Source organism: Eubalaena glacialis, chromosome 10 (assembly GCF_028564815.1).
Source record: "Eubalaena glacialis isolate mEubGla1 chromosome 10, mEubGla1.1.hap2.+ XY, whole genome shotgun sequence".
Taxonomy (NCBI): Eukaryota; Metazoa; Chordata; class Mammalia; order Artiodactyla; family Balaenidae; genus Eubalaena; species Eubalaena glacialis.
In genome coordinates, this window is record NC_083725.1 from 48,588,051 (window position 1) to 48,607,615 (window position 19,565).

The 19,565-nt window shown below is 34.5% G+C and overlaps 1 protein-coding gene across 2 annotated transcripts; it reads left to right on the plus strand.

Moving 5' to 3' along the window:
* Positions 1 to 159: 159 nt before the first annotated feature.
* FAM76B (family with sequence similarity 76 member B) lies at positions 160 to 17,597 on the plus strand. Of its 2 annotated transcripts, none has more exons than XM_061202681.1 (10): positions 160 to 338; positions 1,172 to 1,236; positions 2,117 to 2,171; positions 3,139 to 3,294; positions 5,099 to 5,298; positions 8,453 to 8,500; positions 8,690 to 8,770; positions 9,413 to 9,548; positions 12,306 to 12,407; positions 17,447 to 17,597. In XM_061202681.1, exons 1-10 carry the CDS (start codon positions 252 to 254, stop codon positions 17,534 to 17,536), a joined length of 1,020 nt encoding a protein of 339 aa, XP_061058664.1. In that variant the 5' UTR covers positions 160 to 251; the 3' UTR covers positions 17,537 to 17,597. The 2 variants fall into 2 exon arrangements, with proteins under 2 accessions (XP_061058664.1, XP_061058663.1); XM_061202680.1 differs by having other exon boundaries at positions 9,416 to 9,548.
* Positions 17,598 to 19,565: the final 1,968 nt, after the last annotated feature.

Consider the following 19,565-nt stretch of genomic DNA (forward strand, 5'->3'; position numbering starts at 1 on the left):
CGCCGCTCTCGGGGCCTAACCGGGAGCTGCTGGGACGGCGTCACTGGGTGGGCTGGGACGGAAGTGGAGGCGGAGGGAGACGGCTGCGTCTGCAGTACCTTGATCTCTCGCGTCGAGGCTCTGGTGGGCGCGGGGGAGGGGGAGGAGGAGGAGGAGCCCGCGGCCCGGGCGGCGGTGGCGGCGGCGCCCGAGTTCCCCGTAGGGCCCCGCCTCGGAGCGGGCGGCGGTGGAGGAGGAGACTGAGGAGCAGGATGGCGGCCTCGGCCCTGTACGCCTGCACCAAGTGCACCCAGCGCTATCCCTTCGAGGAGCTCTCCCAGGGCCAGCAGCTTTGCAAGGTCCGTGGGCGCTGGGTGGTGGGCGGGCGGGGTTTCCTCGGCCATAGCCCGAGGGAGCTGGGTGCCCGCTGCACTGCAGCCCCTCTCTCTTCGCCGGCGCCTTGGGGGTTTGGAGCCCTCGCCTCCTCACTCAGAGACCCCCGTTATCCGAGGACCTGGGCATCAGCTGGGAAAGCCCCTGAGAGGAGGACGGAACCCTGCCCTCTTCCAGGCGACCCAGGAGGGGGCCGGGCCCCAGCAACGTTGAGGGGTCTCAGGGGTGGGGCTGCGTGAGGCAGCCACCTGTCTATGCCGCAGAGACCCCGGGATGGAGATGTTTTCATCTCGGTTTTCTGTCTAGTCTGTCCTCTCCTTCCACCGGGAGACAGAGGACGGTGTTTGCACTTTCTTGCTAGGAACCTGAAGCCGCAAAGCTGATGGCATCCTTCTTCCCTGTCCAGGAAAGCGAAGCGTCTGGCTTGGGAACAGAATGCTCTATGATTTGGAGCTCCTCCCATCCCATTAAAGCCGGGATGCTGTCTGTGAGCAACGGTGCAAAATAATAAGTAGTTTCACATTTAACCAATTCTTGGAATCGGCCCTGACAGCTTTTTTTAATATATCTGTTGCGTACCCCCCCCCCATCTAATAAAGACAAAGACACCTAAGCCTTTCCTAAGGAATTATGCTGTAATTGGCTACTTATTTGATAAATCACTCAATTTTCTACGTTGGGGGACAAATTTTATTGATGTTTTAGGCATTTGACTAGGTTGGGTAATAATTTTCCACCAGAAACGTGAAATTTTGGGGGCCTTGAGCTAGATAATGACTAATATATTGTCTTATTACAGGAATGTCGGATTGCGCATCCCATTGTAAAATGTACTTACTGCAGATCAGAATTTCAACAAGAGAGGTTTGTATATTGAACAGTTTTTGATTGTTAAAGACAAAGTATTGTCTGTAAGGAATACTTGAGGGTTGTAATCCCATATTTATGTTACAGTTTTTTTTTTTAATAAAATGGTTTAGTTTCTCAAGCTTTAAGTTGTAAGCCCTTTCTGCATGGTAGGAGAGAGAATGCTGACCAAAAATTAATGGCTATTTTACAGCTAGACTTTATACCTGAAGAGATAAAAAATAAATTATTGCATGGAAAATGTACAGCCTTGCTAACGAAAAGTGCAAATATAAACTGTTATTGTTAAGCTATTAAAAAATGGCAGAACGTTAGTGCTGACATGGACCTGAGGAAAGGTCTATAGTGTTACCAGCTACCTTCCAAGGGTGAAATCTAGTGACTTGTTACCAGTGGAAGAACAGCACATATTTCTTAATGGAGTGATTCCTGTTAGAGCCTCAGTGCATGCACAAGAGCTTAAGAGAGGAGCAAATAATTTCTTCACAAGTAGGTGTGAGCATCATAATAGTGGAGAGCACCCAGTGGAAGGTTAGGTAGGCACTGGTGCGGTGCATAAATAGTGGCAAGTGTGAGGATTTTGGAACTAGATAGAAAACAGTAGGATTTTTTGTTTTGTTTCCATTTAAAATACACAATAAAAATGTATGAAAACATTTATCTTAAGTTAATTAACGGGAGCAAATTTGGATAATATACAGCCCTAAAAAGATCCTCACGTTTGCAGTTTTAAAAAATTCTTACTCTGTGTTAGAGTAAGTTTTAAGTACTACTAAAGCACATGGTACGCTTTTACTAATAGTACACTTTGACTACTTGCTTTAGTTCAGCATTGTGCTGCATAAGTTTCATCATCTATATACAATTTCCTTTTCAGCAAAACTAACACGATTTGTAAGAAGTGCGCTCAAAATGTGAAGCAATTTGGCACCGTAAGTATATCTTATATTTTCATCTCATTTTATTGCTGCTGGTCAATTAATGTTTTCACAAAGATGGACCTTTTAAAAAATATGTATTGCTATGTTCTTAAATATTTCAAGTACCAAAATATTTCAGGAAAGAAACTTTCTATAGAGAGTCTGATGGGAAGATAACATTTTAAAACAGTCATATTATGTGCATGTTTATATATATTGAATTTCAGTGGGGAAGTTAGGATTTTATTCTTTAAAGAGTCAAATATAGTAAACAAACTCCTGGTTGTAGAGAACCTACTTATAAAGTTTGCATAACTGTACTTTACCTCTTCCTCAGAACCTCTGACAATTTTTGTATAGTGGCACAGTTCAGGCATTTAGTCACAAAAGTCAAGAAGTTATCCTAGTACAAGTTCTTTTCTTATATGTATATTACAGTTATTATTGGTATATTACAATCATGATTAGTCAAATTTCTGGCCTTAAGGGTTTCTAAAATCTTCAGTTGTCTTTTGAATATCAAAGAAAATCAAGGTATGTTTGTTACAGTTACGTTGAATATGCTTGTGCCAGTTTTTTTTAGTTGAAAACTCACCTGTTTCTTGCATCATCTGTACCTATATATGATGAAAAGTTGTTAAATGTATTTTGAATAAATGATATAGTAATTAAGCTAACAGGATACTAAGTTAGTAGAAGTTCACTTCCCCAAATACTGGATACGTACATTTCTCACGATCTTATTTAACTATTTGACGAAAAGTTTAATGAGTCTAGAAATAAATGTTAGCAAATGAATAGAAACATAATAAATGTCTTCGACTATGATAGGGCAACATACTTCACAGAAAACTTTTTTGCCTATTAATTTCCTTAATTAATTCCTAAAGTATGTCCTGTTCACTGGGTATATTTTATGCAGCAAAATTTTAGTATTTTAAAATGTCTCAATTAAAGAAAATATATATCTGTTTTTCAGCCTAAGCCTTGTCAATACTGTAACATAATTGCAGCATTTATTGGTACCAAGTGTCAGCGTTGCACAAATTCAGAAAAAAAATACGGACCACCTCAGACTTGTGAACAGTGCAAACAACAATGTGCTTTTGATCGGAAGGAGGAAGGAAGAAGAAAGGTATGTTTTATTTATTTTATGACATCTTCTGGAAATTAAATAAAACACAAACAAGTTGGAAGTTATTATAATTAATATATTACTGAAGCTTGATGTATTCTTTGGGTCCCTGAAAGCAGGTGGTTAGATGAAAGTGCAGGAACAGTGCATTTTCTCCTTGCTCACATGATATGTAGATTCATGTTGATCAGTTGAGATTACTATACTTTAAAAAACATTCTGTGATAGCTATTCTGTACTATTTGGTTATCCAGTATTTGGTGTGGGAGAATTACTAACTGCTTTCAAATCTTTTCAGCTACCTACCTTTTTGCTGGTTACTTGAAGTTGCTGGTGTGAAAATATACCTGATGACACTTTAACACATATGATTCAAAGTTAGTCATGTGCCTTTTGATTTGGGGCTCATATTTTATACCATTGTTTGTTTTTCTCTACCTACAGTGACTTAAAATGTATCTCTATGTGTGTGACATTTCTCTGCTGAGCAGTCACACAGGCCTCCTGATGACTATCAGTTTCAGTTGATTTGGAGGATGACTGTCCCTTTGAGGGGCTGTGCCATGTTCCTGCACAGCAATATATGTACCCTAGTTGTAAGACGTGTTCCTCCAGCACTTCTCGTTTGAACAAATAGAGGATAGGAACTTAATTTTAGTCTTAATTTTGGAAAGAAGTCTCTTTTCCTCCCCGTTGACATGCAGACACTGGCCTCCCATTGTCTGTGACAGTTGTGTTTTATAAAGTTGCTGCAAACACTGAGTTAGTGAATAGAACTGTTGCTCCTACGGACAATATAGGATAGGTCCCTGCCTCTGGTCACAATGTGGTAATCAGTGGATCGGTACCTAATCTTGTTTTGTGTATGTTTCTGTTTAAAGACACCTTAATATGTATTGTTGATTGATTAAATTGAACTCATAGCAAACAGCACTATAACTATGCCTGAATGAATCTTATCTAACACAGGTATTTTCCACATAAGGTACATCATAGCCGCCTTATGCTTAGGAACACTGTACATCACTTTAGCACTACTTTTGGGGACCATTTTAGCAGTGAAATCACCAATAAAAAGCACAAATGTGAAAAACGTGATAGTAGGTAGACTGTGAAAAGGATACTTGTTTACAATATGAGAACTGAAGAAAGGCAGCAGAGCATCACCTTGTTAACCTCATCTGGGAACATTTGTGGTCTAGCTACACAAATTTTTTTGCTGCTCTGTGCATGTGGGTGAATGATCACAAAAGTGCTACAGATTGATTTAGGGGGTGACAGATAAATTTTAGCTGATAGGTGGTGAATTTGCCAATACAAAATCTGCAAATAAGAGTCGATTCTATATGTCATTCAATCTCATTTTTTACTATAAATTAACAGTTTTGCTGTCATGGGAAATACTTTGCCATTTTAGTAATTACACAGTAATTTAAGAATTTATGATAGTGCTTAGATAAGGTTTCTTTGAAGTATATCATCAAGTTATGCTTATTTTCTAGTAATAAGAAAATGAGTTTTCCTCTCCAAATTTAAAAATGCCTCAAAACTAATGGAAGTCCATATATCATCCTTTCTAATTTTATGATCCTCTAAATAAGCATTTCCCCAAGTTTCAGAAAAGTCTACTTTTACTTCCATTTTGCAACAGTCACTGTGTGTGGTGTGTGTGTGTGAGTGTGAGTGTGTGAGAGAGAGAGAGCGCGCACATGCACACCAGCAGTTGAGCAGTTTATCTTACCTGGTTTCATGTATAGCCAGTTACACGTACATTTAATCTAATCTAAGTATTTTCTTTTAAAAGGTTGATGGGAAGTTATTATGCTGGCTCTGTACTTTATCGTACAAGAGAGTTTTACAGAAGACAAAAGAACAAAGGAAGAGCCTGGGATCCTCACATTCAAATTCGTCTTCTTCATCTCTGACTGAGAAAGACCAGCATCATTCAAAACATCATCACCACCATCATCACCATCACCATCGTCACAGCAGTAGCCATCACAAGTAAGTACTTTGAAATCGTGTTTTCCAAAGTCCTCACTGGCATTTTAATGCCAGATTTTGGTGTTTAACTTTTTGTAAATGCTAGCTATGTGCTTGTCTAGTTTCCATTGTACACGGTAAGCTTCTTGAGTGTTAACCATGACAGCTTCTAGGGCTGTTTCCCCACTTTATTCAGTGTACAGAATTACACATAATGAGTGTGTTTAGTTGTTTACCATAAATATAAAGATAGGACTTTTAGAGAATTACAATATAAAGTTATGATCGTATAATGAAGTCAAAATACAAGTACATCAGAGTTAATTGATGCTTCATTGATTCATGTTATCAAAAGCCTCAATATTCTTTTTTTGTTCAAAGAATTGTTAGGATTTTACTTGTAAAGATTTTATTTACCTCAGTTACTATTAACTTGGTTTAGTTAAAACAAATTTAAACCGGTGACTAGGAAATGTATTTTGTATTTTTGGAGAACAGATTGTAACACTGTCATTTGTGACCATGATGGAAGCATTCTAAACCTTGAAGGTTCACAAAGTGTGAGAAGTAATCTTTTTGACTAATGGTACTTTGCTTTTTTAAAAAACAGACAGGAACTCTATTCAAATATTAACAACTACTTGATTTTTAAATTGCCTTAGGGAGAAAAGTTCCATAGTAGTAGTATCTTAACCCTTTATGTGTGTAAAGTTTTTTTAAAGTGTAGTTTTAGTCTTCATGGACAAATCAAGAATATTAAAATGCAAATTAAACACAAAAATTAAAACGGAGAAGAAGGGGACATGATACACACTGATTTTCAGGAGAATTTATTTTTTTTTCACAAATTTCTCTGAGCCTTTTTAAAGTTCTAGACAGTTAAAAACAGTTTCATTTACAGAAAACTGATGCCTGCCACAGTTAAGAACACATGAAGATATTTGTGGAATGTAATGTAGTTCTGTCTAATTAACAACATTTGATTCTGAATTATAGGCAAGCACATATTAGATTATGGGGGTTTATTAAGGCACTGAGACTGTTTGCTTCTCTAGCAATTTTTCCATTTGTCTCACTGTGTTATAGTGCTTTCTGGATGTAACAGTGGTAGACTGCATAGTGACTTCTAATCTGGCTACTTTGAAGAAATCTTGTGGCCTCTATATCAGTGTATCCCAAGGAACAAAGGAATGTAAACCTTCCTTGTTTTTGCTTCTTGCTTTAGGAAAAAATATGAGGAAATAACGACCATGATGATAACTGTCAGATGTAAGACTCAGCTGAAATGTCCCTTTCCCTTGCCCTTTACTTGTTTTAGCATGATGTGAAAGGACACACTCAGATTATGTTTATAAAGATCAAATTTTGTGACGGTAACTTAATCTTTTGAAATTAATGTTTCAGAAGTAAAGGGAAAGAGAATGGATTGACTTTTTATTTTCCTTTGGATTATTTAAGATATGCAAATACTATTTTGTATTTGATGAGTAGGCAGCCAGTTTGTGGAGCCCTATCTTAAGTTCATTGGATAAGGATGATTATGAAGAGCTTACATATTGTGATATATAGTGATGGGGGAAGGAAGAAACTCAGGTTAATATGGATGCAAGAATATCCCACCTCAGAAAGCTGGGATTCTGTTTCTGTTAAGTCATTATTAATGTGATTTTTCTCATTTTGAGGTCTGAATAGTTCTTTAATTCATGTGTGATTATATACCTTGTTAATGCTTTTAATGAAATTTGTAAAAGAAACAAAATGGCAACTGAATTCCTCAGTAGGGTTGCCGTTCATTGCCACAAGTAGAGAATAACTTAGGTTGAGAGAATTACAGCTGCTGTTTCCCCAGCTTGTTATTTATAGCTGATTCTTAAGAACATGGTTAAAAAGCTTCTACAGCTAAAAGAATAGTAAATTTTATATACATACACAAACATATGTACATATTTCTATTTTGTGTATGCTAGCACTGTACTAAGTGTCTTTACATAGGTAACTCATTTAATCCTCATTTTCCCTATAAGGTATACCCATTTTACAGATGAGGTGACTGAGGCTCAGGGATTTTAAGAACTTGCAAAAGGTCACACAGCCCAGGTCTTCTTAACATCTCTTATATTGTATATACAGTGGACCCTTGAACAACAGGTTTGAACTGCATAGATCCACTTATATACTCAGATTTTTTTTTTTTTTTTACTAAATATTTACTACAGTTCTACATGATCTGTGGTTGATTGAATCTGTGGATGCAGAACCTCCTATATGGAGGGTTGACTGTAAAGTTAAGTGCAGATTTTCAACTGCACAGAGGATCAGCACCCCCAAACCCCCATGTTGTTCAAGGGTCAGCAGTTTACGTGGTGTGCAGTACATAGGAGATGCTCTGCATGTGTTGAATGAATAAGCTAGAGGTTAATGAAGGATTGGCCAATGTGAAGGTACAGGAAAAAAGTATGGACAATTCATAGTGAGTTATAAAGTGGTTACTAGTATTGTGGCATAGTGGAAAAGAAGTAGTACTGTAGTAGTAATTATAAGTAAAAGTAAAATCAGTAGTTACTATGAGATTTCCCAGTATTTTCAGCATGACTGCTCCAGAGTACAGCCTAATGAAAGAAGAAACTTTGGAAAAGATTCTTAGGAAAACTAGGAAAGAAAGAAAAATTCAGATACTTCCTGGTTCAACTTGACACACTCTTGTGAGCAACTTGAGTTACTCCAAAGGAATCTCCACATAGGATTATTAGGAAGGCCTTAACTTTAAGATAAAACATCTGTCTGAAATAGTAAGCGTAGCCTAAGAATGATGATTTTCAGACTTTGTCATTATAGAACCCTGTTTTGGTGGTTTTCATGCTTACAATACCCTAACCCTTAGTATGATATTAAATTGAATTATTGAAAGTCCTGATTAAAAAGAAAATCCAGTCCCTATCATCGTACCTTTCTTAAACAACTTAAGATGGCTAGTAGTCATTTGATTAGAATTTATCTTATTGGAATGTGATTTATTCAATATATATTAGCTTAGTCTGAAAACTTAGTTGAATATGCCTTTCTCAGAACAAAAGAATATACACATATATCATTTGATTCCGTTGGGAAGAATGCTGTTAAAATGTTGATGGGTTAAATAAATGTTGTTATTAGATATCATCTGTGTATTTTTCAGAATCAGCAATCTGAGTCCAGAACAAGAGCAGGGACTGTGGAAACAGAGGTAAATATGTTAACATATTTTCTGAAGTATTTTGACATGTATTTTTTAAGATGTGATATTCCTTTAACTTTGTTACTTAGGCTTTAAAAAAATTGATGTTCAGTAAAACTTTAGGGGAAGAAGAATAACTTTTCATTTGATGCCTCTGCCCTTCTTACTCTAATTATTTTTATTAATGTTTGGTTTCAGCCATAAATCCTCTGCAGCAATTCAGAATGAAACTCCAAAGAAAAAGCCCAAATTGGAATCTAAGCCATCTAATGGAGATAGGTAAAAATGAATTGCTTTAGTGCTGTGAAAATTCAACTTAGTTGAACAGTTATGGCTGATTGCCAGTTATTACTAGGTAAAAGAATAGAACATGTATCTTCTACATTGACTTCTTTGAGTCACCTAGAAGAGTAAACATAATCAGTTAAAATTTTTAACTTAATTTTAGCAATAAGAAAGTGGCACTGAACGATGTTCTATTTGGGGCATAAATTTGGGTTTTGAAAAAGAATCTGAATAGAGAACATTATCTTAATTATTCTTCAGTGAAACACAAAACTAATTGTGATATTTGAAATTGACCTGCTTGGAAAATGTTTTTAGATTTAAAGTATTTTGAGAATGACTTTGTTTTAGTTCATTAGCCAAAAGTTTGCTGATGTTACTGTACAAATTGGCTGCCTATTGCTTTACACTAGAAGTATTGACCCCCTAAAAGCTAATACTGAATTATATTTCTGCAGGTGTATGTAATGTGTGCCATTAGTAAGGTAATTTGCCAGTTGCATCCATTTCTGTCAGGTACATATTTTTTTGCATTAGCCTTAAGGATGTTTGTGGAATTGTCTAATTTATGCAATTTGAACACCTGCTAATTTTCCTTCTACTTCATTTAACTGTGTTTTACTTTTTTCTTTTTAGTAGCTCTATAAATCAGTCAGCAGATAGTGGGGGAACAGACAATTTTGTCCTTATAAGTCAACTGAAAGAAGAAGTGATGTCACTTAAACGTCTCTTACAACAGAGAGACCAGACCATTTTAGAAAAAGATAAAAAGGTAAGTACATGGTTCACTGAAGCCTGGTAAGGTTTACATCTTGACTCTTGCTTGATAATTGCAAATTTTGTTAGACTTTCTTTAATAACTTGGTCATGTTTATTGTACATGATTCTTATAAGACACAGAAGCCCAAATTGGAAACTAGGCCATCTAATTATGATATGTAAAAGTGGTACTTCAGAATTTTAGTTCTAAGAATCAGTTGAGAGCTGATTAGAATTCTAATAACTTCTGAACATTAGTTTTCAGTAAGCCTGTAATCTAAAATTAGATCTAATGTCTTAATTTGAAAATGAAATGTAAATGGAATATTATGTCAATTCTTTTGGTATAAGAAAGTAATTGAATATAGTCTAATATACCAATTATATATTTATTTCAATTAAGATCAAATAAGTGGAGAAAAATTAATGCTGTGGGAATTTCCTATGTGGTAATGATTAACAATAGGTATCTAAGATAGGAATTAAGTGTACTTACTGCGACTTTATCAGTTAGATAAAGAGGAATATCAAATATGTTGTCTGTTTAGTGAAAAGTTCTAATACTTTCTGTGTGCACTTGAGCAGAATTTTACCTGTTTGGGCCTCAGTTTTCTCATTTTAAAAATGAGAGTATTAACACCATCTCAGGGGAAGATGGTTGTGATTAAATGAGAATGTAAAGTGTTTACTTACAGCTTCTGGCATGTATAAGTGCTCATAGCTGCTATTACTGGGGTTTGGTCTTCTTTGAGGGTAGAACCTACTTCTGTACTTGTTTTATGATCCTAGACTGTCTGGTTTGACCTACTTCAAACATACCATGGCAATAGGAAAACATTAAAAACGTTCTTTTAAAATTATGAACAAGATGTGATTATGAATATGTAGTATGTAGCTATCTCTGAGATTCCATAGTAGTGCTTGAGTCTGAGTTGGCTTTTACTTCTGGCATTCATGTAAAAAATGTAACTTTTATGTTACATTTTCCCACACCTTGATGGTTAATGGATTTAAATTTATTTTAATACATTTGTACCTTACCTTAAGCAAATTTGATATTATGAAATTTAGGATTGACATAAGACAAAAATAGGATAGTTACGAGTATTTTATTTTTTATGGTTCTTTTTGCTTAACAACAGAGTATTTTAAATTAGCTTTAATGGAAATTTGTTTTACACACAAAATATTAGAAACATTTCTGTTACACAAAGACAGGTCTATCTGTACTAACCTAGATAAAAGTTGAATAAAATGGGAAGTTTACTATAAAATACTGATTCCAAAACTACGTGGTAATGAATTGTGGAATTTTGGCCTTTTTAGATTTTTTTTTTTTTTCAAGTATCACTATTCTATGTTAGTGCAATTAGTGGAAAGTTTTCTGGTTTTGTTATTGTTCCTTTTTTCTTAAACACTAATGGGGATGGAAATTAGCAGTACTATGAGGAAAATAATTGTAAACCTAAAATAGCTACATACTTACAGCTTTTTTAAATAATGTAAATGTAGGACAACCACGTTATTTTCTAGAATTTATTTCACTTTATTCAGTGACTTCTAGAGCCAGCCATGTACTAGATCATGAGGATAAAAAGACGAAATAAGACATGATTCTTATCTTCCAGAAATTCATAATCTGGAGGCAACTCACAGTGTAGTGATGAAAATATCATAGCTTATCTGATGTGAACTGACATTTCAGAACGGGAATTCCTTTGTAATGTAGAAAGCAGGATTCAGTTATTCTTTGAATTGGACAAAAAGCGAGAGCTTTTATTCAGAAAATCAGTATATAGGGCACTGTGACTTCCTTTCTCTCTTTTTGGGGTACTTCTTTGTTTACTGGCTACCGGGTAATTACAGAAAAGAACCTGCAAACCTTTAAAGCTTATGTAATGAAAACCAATTAAAAATAAGCAGAAGCTTTCTTCTGCCTGGTTCTTATGTTGAAATTATATACTACCAACTTATTTTTTAGTATGAAGTCATGAGATTTTGTATCTTTATGTATGTCATTTATATTTATGAAAAAAATTGTCATATAGCTGTCTTTCCTTCCTCAAATCACCATCTTTTTTCTTACGTTGTCTAATTTAGCCCATATTTTAAAGTAGCCCCCTTTCCTTTCTTATTCCATGCTAGTTGTATTTCTGTGCTTTGTTCTCCATTTTTACCTCAAATCTTAAGTGGTATTGGATATGGAATTCTGGACATAAATTTTAAAATAAAAGCAATATAGCTTTTGGTTGATAAGACTTGTTCCTTTATGTACTTGCCCAGTGTGAAACTTTTTTCTTTTTTAATTGAAAGATTATTTTAACCTGAAACCAGTTTTACTGTTTACTTTGTTTATATATAATGTGAAGTATGTTTTAACTGAAGCATTTTCCAAGGTATTAACCGTTAAGCTTTCCTGTTGGCATACCAGTTGCCAAATTCTGTGTCCAGTGAAACCACCTTTAAAAAGAAACAAAAAAGGCAACTTCTCAAAAGTTATACTGATGTTTCAATATTATCTTAACATTAAAATTGTATTAGTGTTAAAGTAGTAAATTAGATAGAATTCATCATTTCACAAAACAGAAATTCTAGATAAGTTACAAAACTCAGTAAACTGCTGTTAACATTCTCCACTTTTTTAATGAATTGTGAGTTTATTGTGAAAAATATTTAACAATGATGTGTTTGTGCATATGCATGTATATATATATACATGTATATACATATATATATATACCCATATATATATTTTTCTTTAATCTTTCAGTTAACTGAACTTAAGGCAGACTTTCAGTACCAAGAGTCAAACTTGAGAACAAAGATGAACAGTATGGAAAAAGCTCACAAAGAAACTGTGGAACAACTCCAGGTAAATGAGATTATTTATGTAAACTGTTAGGCAAGGAGGGGTAAACTTGGTTAATAGTATTCTTTCTCTTAGACTGGTATTGGTATCCCTACTTTATGCATATCTAGAGCATTTTCAGCTTTGATTTTGACTTAAAATACCTTTTAATCCTGCTCCCATTAAAAGTTATTGCCTGAAATCACTTGATAAGGGGATTCAGTAGATTAATTCTGAAACCTTTTGCCTAAAGTTCAGATGGGGTTTTCAGAGGAAGATATCACTGAAGTATGTTCAGTTGATCATCAGGTGAAAAGCAAAAAATTAAAAATCAGATTCATGAAACTAAGGTGCAAGTAAGGTCTTCAGTACATTGTGTAGTTATTCTTCCTGTTTCCTCCCAGATAACGGGAGGAGAAGTGGGGGTACAAAACCAATTTACAGGACCTCGAGTGGAGGAAATTCATGCTGCATGCAGAGATGCAAGGCCAAAGAGTACACTTTAACCTCTGTACTGTGATTTTTTTTTTTTTTTTAACCCATCATGTTTTTTTTAAAAAAATTATTTATTTATTTATTTTTGGCTGTGTTGGGTCTTCGTTTCTATGCGAGGGCTTTCTCTAGTTGCGGCAAGCGGGGGCCACTCTTCATCGCGGTGCGCGGGCCTCTCACTATCGCGGCCTCTCTTGTTGCGGAGCACAGGCTCCAGACGTGCAGGCTCAGTAGTTGTGGCTCACGGGCCTAGTTGCTCCGCGGCATGTGGGATCTTCCCAGACCAGGGCTAGAACCCGTGTCCCCTGCATTGGCAGGCAGATTCTCGACCACTGCGCCACCAGGGAAGCCCTGTACTGCGATTTTTAAAGTGCCAGATAGGGTTCTGCTGTATCCATAGCAGGGAGCCTCTAAGGATGTAGGCCAGCCTCAGAGTACTGCAGAGGATACTCAGTAGGGTGTCCATAAACAAAACAACTGAATGGTGATGCCAAGAGTCACCACAGTGATGAGGAGGGTGGTTTCTGAGGTCTGGAATGCAGAGATGGAGAGCATCAAACAGAGATTTAGGTTATTTCCTTATTTAAGCCTTTTTTCACCTAGGTTTCATAAATTTAGAAATCAGACTACACTAAGTTAATTATATGTTCTATCAATTTATACATTCTGACATTTGTAGAATTAAGTCTTAAAAGCATAGAAGATGGCAGCACACAGACTTTAGGCTCTTGATGGCAGAGTGTAGCTTGGGAAGGAAGGAATTAATATTGCCCTGCATTTTTTTTTTTTTTTTTTAACATCGTAATACCAAGGGATATTTGCTATTTCCTATCTTTTGGTTTTGTGTTCTTCATACTTTGAAAATAGCTTAAGTTGAGTAAGTTTGTAAAGGGCATTTAGGAACCTGTTGAAATTCAAGGTAGAGATTGCCTAGTTGTAATGCTGATCTTACTATTAGAATTCTGAAGAGAAACTTTCGTAGAATCTGACACATAGTAGGAATTCAAATAATTTGTTGAATGAGTGACGATTTATGGAAATGCCCATCTGCCCTCTGTTCTGAGAGATTGCCCATTTTATATATTAGGCGTCTTGTACATTATTGTTTCTCATCCACCAGCAAGCAGTAGTTTTATGTTACTTTACTCATTCAGTTATTAGTGCTGAATGATCACTGGAAACAAAATCTTCTGCATGATGATCTCTGGTTTAATGTGATTTAGCCAAAACATGAATAAATCCAGAATGACATGACAGAAAACCTGTGAGCAGTACTTAAATATGATAAAACTTAGTACTTCTCACTGTTCAAAAGAGCAATTTGTTGTTTCATTTTGTAGTTGTAAGCACAAGGGAACCTCTCTTTGACATCTTAGCCTGATTGGTATCTTAAGCCTACCTCTTCTTGGTTGGTAGCTGAAGTTTCATATAATTTAATAATAACTAATAACTATATAGAAGTATACATTTTCAACATAATTTTACATAGGCTGTCTTATTTGCTCCTTACAGTAACTTTAAGTTATGTGGTATCCAGATGACACTGTGGTCACAGAGTCAGAAGTGACATAGAAACCTATATCTTCTGACTCAGATTTAACTATACTTTCTCCTGTTCTGCACTGACTCCCACCTCAGGTTACTCAGGTTTTCTACTTCATCCTTATTGTCAGACCACTTCCCTTTATCATTTGTATTATTACTGGTGACATTCTGTCACAGTTATGTATCCTCTTTTAACCCCACTCCCTTTAGCAACCATGTACTAGTAAGGTTCTCCACCTAAGTGAGTAAACACAGTGAACTGTTTTTCTTATCTTTTTGTGATAAGAAACTGAATGCTGAAGCAGAAAATTTATCTTGTTCTAATAACTCTCAAAACATTTGAAACTACCAAACTTGAAAAATAAGCACTGAGCATCACAAGAAAAAAATTGTCCAAAATACCAAAAAAAAACAAAAAACAAAAACCCCACAACAAATCCCAACCAACCAAACAAAAACCAAATTGTCTAAAATATCAAGAAAGCCAAATAAAAAATATACCTTCATTTAGGAGATAAGTTGATAAAAGGGGAAAGGGAATTAACATTTGAGTGCCTACCATATACCAGCCACTGTGTTAGGCTAAGTGTTTTGTATATTTGATTAGTTCTTTCAACTCCTGTTGAGGTAGATGGTGAAGTTTCTGTTTTACATATGAGAAAATAGACTCCCAAGTTACATTGCAGATAAGTGTCAGAGCCAGGATTCAAAGCAGGATCTGTGTGATTCGTAATCCACATATTCTTTTCTTGAGGCCAGCATTTCTAAACATTTTTAACTTAACTTGCTTAAGAGTTCTTAAATAATTGATTTTTGCATGGTGCATAATAAAGAAGTAATATTAGGATAAAAAATTTTAATGCATATATATTAAATATTACTATAAAGTGTATCTTAAATGTACCGAAATAAGAATAAGACAGATTTGGACTTGTCCCCATTTAACAACTGACTTACTGTTTATTTTTCTTAAAGGCTTTTTTCTTACATAATTTATCAGCAAAAAAATTTACTAGTGACGTGATTAGGACACTGAATATATACATGCAGATTGAAAATTAGCTGCTAAAGAATTAAAAGGAAAAACTTCTTTCAATACCTAAGGTTTGAGTTCTTGTATTTCATACTTAGAATATGAAAATTATAAACTCATTGATTTGTTTTTTTCTTGATGAATGAGAAAAGATAGTTTGAAAATTAACTCTATAATGATTTGCTATGTCAGTGTATATATGCTATGTCAGTTTGTATAACTTACAGATCTGACAGAGATCTCTTTGAGGCAAGTTTGCAGACATTTTCCTTTTTTTTATGCCCTTCATTAATTTGTATTTTAAAATTTCTGTTTCTTAAGATTCCTTTTTTTAACCAGTGAGTCTATTATAGTTATATATTGAATAATATGTAGCAAACAATGAAAAGAAAACAACTTATAATTACTGTGTTTACTAGGACTGGTCAGCTGAGTAATACACCAATTGATAATGGTTGCGTGCACTTGACTTCCACTAACTGCCAGGCATTCTCACTGATTTGTTGTCTGAGTTTCTCAAACTATTTCGTTGTAAAGGGAAAATAAAAATCCTTTTAAATTCTTGATGATTTTCCAAATTTGAAATTGAATTTGAAATTACCACCTTAATTATTTAATAATCGTGGAATAGAGAAATGCTATTAATCATACAGTTGAACATTAAAAAATGATTTGACTTGCAAATGTAATATAGCTAGGATATTTGCATTTTGGAGGTCTCCTTATTAATTAGGGAGAATTTGATTGGAGAAGGGTTGGGGAGTGGAAGCACAAAGCCTGGGAAAGGTTTATATTCTACAAAACTGCTTTAAGATGGTATACTGAAAAGGCAGAGTGCCATACAAAGGCTAAAATTAGAGTAGAAGATAAAGCACTGAGGTTAAAAAAGTGTAGATAATAAAAAATCTTGAGACCTGTGAAGGAAAATGGTTTTCAAACATAAACCAGAGGATATGTTCTGAAATTTTGTCAGTGCTCAGATTCCAAACTGTTGTCAACATTCTCCCTGTTTTGGCTCAAAAACTCCAAAAGCATTTGTGTATTAACATATTTGTATATATGGAGGGTCCTTTATTATCTACATTGCCACAGTTAAGAGATTACACAGGGAGATGGATGTAGTCAAAATTTGAAAATATTCACTGAAGGCCCCCATTTATACTTTCCTCCTCACTAAACACTAGTGACTGCCATAGCACATTGGCTTGAGGACAGTGTGTTTGTCAGTGGTGGATGGAACATTTGAATGACTTGCAAATTCAGTTCAGATTGATGGCAAAATGAAATCTTGAATCTTTGAAAAGAAATTTCAGCCTTTCATGAAACTGAAAACAGTGATGATGTGTAACTGCTCAAATTATATCAAAGCCCCAATACCAAATAACTGTATGCCAATTAAAGGAACAACAACAACAACAAAAAGACCAGAAAGGGTGGTTGTGATGGGTGCTTCAAAAAGTTTTCTTTTGAATATCATTAAGTTAAGAGAGTAGTCCCTTTGGTAAAGTGATAAAGTCTGAATATTTTTGCAAAAAGGACCTGTTATGCTTGCTCTATAAATAGGTAAACATCAGACTTTGTAGAGTTTGTCTGAAAATAGCCCTCTCAAATTATCACTTGTTATTTGATCTTATTAATTATACAACAGTACTTATATTCATAGTTTCTGTTTCATGTTTTTAAGATAAAACAAAAATATTTTTCCCCTATTTAAAATTTTGACCCTCTTTTAAAGGGATTCACTTTAAGTTGCCTTTTGTGTAACCAATTATATCTTTGGACAACAATTACTTTAATATTGACATTACAAAGGGGGCTGATAAACGAATCTAGGATTTTCCTTCTACATATCCAGCATTAAAGAGATGAACCTAAATATATCAACTCTTTCATTTATTCTGTTAGTGTTTCAATAAAATATTTGAAGTAGTATTCTTCAGCATAACTTAGTGTTTGAAACATTTTTAATCGTAAATGTTTTTGTCTTCCGCAGGCCAAAAACAGAGAACTACTCAAACAGGTTGCAGCATTGTCAAAGGGTAAAAAGTTTGACAAAAGTGGAAGCATATTAACATCCCCTTGAGAAGTGGTTATTCATTAGTGTTTCTGCTGAAAATGTAAAATTGGAAAAAAATTCTGTGAAGCCCTTAAATTCTGTGTAGTGGAAAAATATTTTTGCACACCAAACGAATTGGCGTGTTTCCTATTCACTTTTGTAACTGATATACAGCATTTTTTAAGTTGTATAACATTCAAATAAAACTTCAACTGGTTTGAAGCAACTTTTAAATTATTTGATACCCAGGAACTTTTTTGCCAGCAATAGTATTAAACAGTTGTAAGGGAGTGCATGAGTAGTGCTCTTTATAAAATACAACATGCAATAATAGAGTAGGTATGGTTTTCAGAAGTCAGAGCAGCAGGGCTTTTTGGGTTTTTTTTGTTTTACACTATGCTAATTTCATATAAACAGTTTTCAATTTAGAAATACAAAAACTTTTAAACAAGAAAAATTGTGAACACTGGTTTTTTGGTAATTGTGTTTTTACTTTTCATGAACATGACTTTAGGAGAGAATCATGGTGCTTTTATTAAATGGACTTCAGAGTATATGTAAATATGCTTTTTAAAGTTACATCGTTACCATTAGTTAGTAAACTAGTATTTTCATTATTGGTATAGGAATTAATGTTTATTGTACAGTATCCAAGGTAAATGTGTTTGTTTTGTAAAAACAACTGTAGATTTTTACTTACAAGTGCCTTTTTGCCACCTAATGTTTTTATTTATAGGAATGCTGATCTTTTGTACATACAGTTTGTTTTAAAATCATGTTTAATAAATGTTTGTATATAAATGCATATGTACAGAAGCCTATTTCAAAAGGAAATCAAAGTTGCTAGTAAAATGTTTGAGGTTGCATTAAGAACTGATAATGCATCTAGACTTTAGATGATTTTGTGGTTTGTTTCTGTGTGATATGGGAAGCTGTTGGTCATTGAATTATGTCAAAATACTTCCCAAAAGATTTAATTTTAAATCACTTCTGATAGAATAATTTTATTTTTTATGTCATATGGCTTCATGTTCATATTTTGTGTTACATGTTTTATTTTTCTTTTATTAAAATTTTTAAAAATTAATAATTTTTCTGCAGTGGTCCATATATCTGCTTTCCCTATAATATGTGGTTATCTAAGTTAATATTTATGTACACCATACTTAATTTGTAAGTTTAAAGCAAATCTGGAAAAAAATTAAATATCTTTTAAATCAATCTGTGGTTATCTTTAAATAAATTGGAATCTACTGCAAGATTCAGGCACTATTTATAAAAAAATTATATCAGAGTCTTTAAAATTGTCTATAAAAGGTTAAGGTAGGGTGGGATAGGTTAGGAGAAGTTATTGACTAATTGTGTTCTAATCCAGTGGTTTTCAGCCTGTAATAGAATTGATCTCCTACTTAGTAAATGCCAGTTCAGAGTTTCAGTTCAATTTTAAAGCGTCAAGCATTGCTAGATATACTGTATAGAGTAGAAGGCTCCTTCTCTTAGGAATTTATGGGCAAAGTAAATTTGTTTCAAGTAAACTGTTATTAAATTTATCAGTCTTGAAGCATTGATTATGAATGTCCTATCAAAGATCCTCTTTCCGCAGAACACAGGATGATTGTAATAATTGTTTTTAACATGATTCATGTTTCAGTAGATTATTCCTATAGTGATTCATTATAAACAGATATCAAATAATACTTTGTCCAATTTGAAAACATATAATCTAGGGTAATTTTCAAGTGATAGTGAAATACTGAATCAGTCAGACTTGGAAGAATTAAACCAGTTTATTTTTATGAAATCTTCATGCAATAATCTTCCTAAACTTAGTATTCTCAACAATGATAGGTAATGCCTCCTTAACACAGATTTTAATGTTTTCAGGATTTGCTAAATTCATAATACCGTCATACCTTTCTTTAAAATTTATAATGTTTGTATTCTGGTTTTATAGCCATTTGTCAATCCACAGTGGTCATTATGGTTTTAAACGGTGTAATAGTTCTTATACCTTGTTGGAGCTGCTACAAAAGAAAGATGCCCCTTCCCCGTTTTT

Bases quoted from the DNA above. Each gene is read 5' to 3' on its own strand.
- FAM76B (XM_061202681.1), top strand. From the start codon at position 252: ATGGCGGCCTCGGCCCTGTACGCCTGCACCAAGTGCACCCAGCGCTAT. The intron at 339-1,171 runs GTCCGTGGGCGC...GTCTTATTACAG, and splicing joins AGGGCCAGCAGCTTTGCAAG to GAATGTCGGATTGCGCATCC. The intron at 5,299-8,452 runs GTAAGTACTTTG...TGTATTTTTCAG, and splicing joins CACAGCAGTAGCCATCACAA to AATCAGCAATCTGAGTCCAG.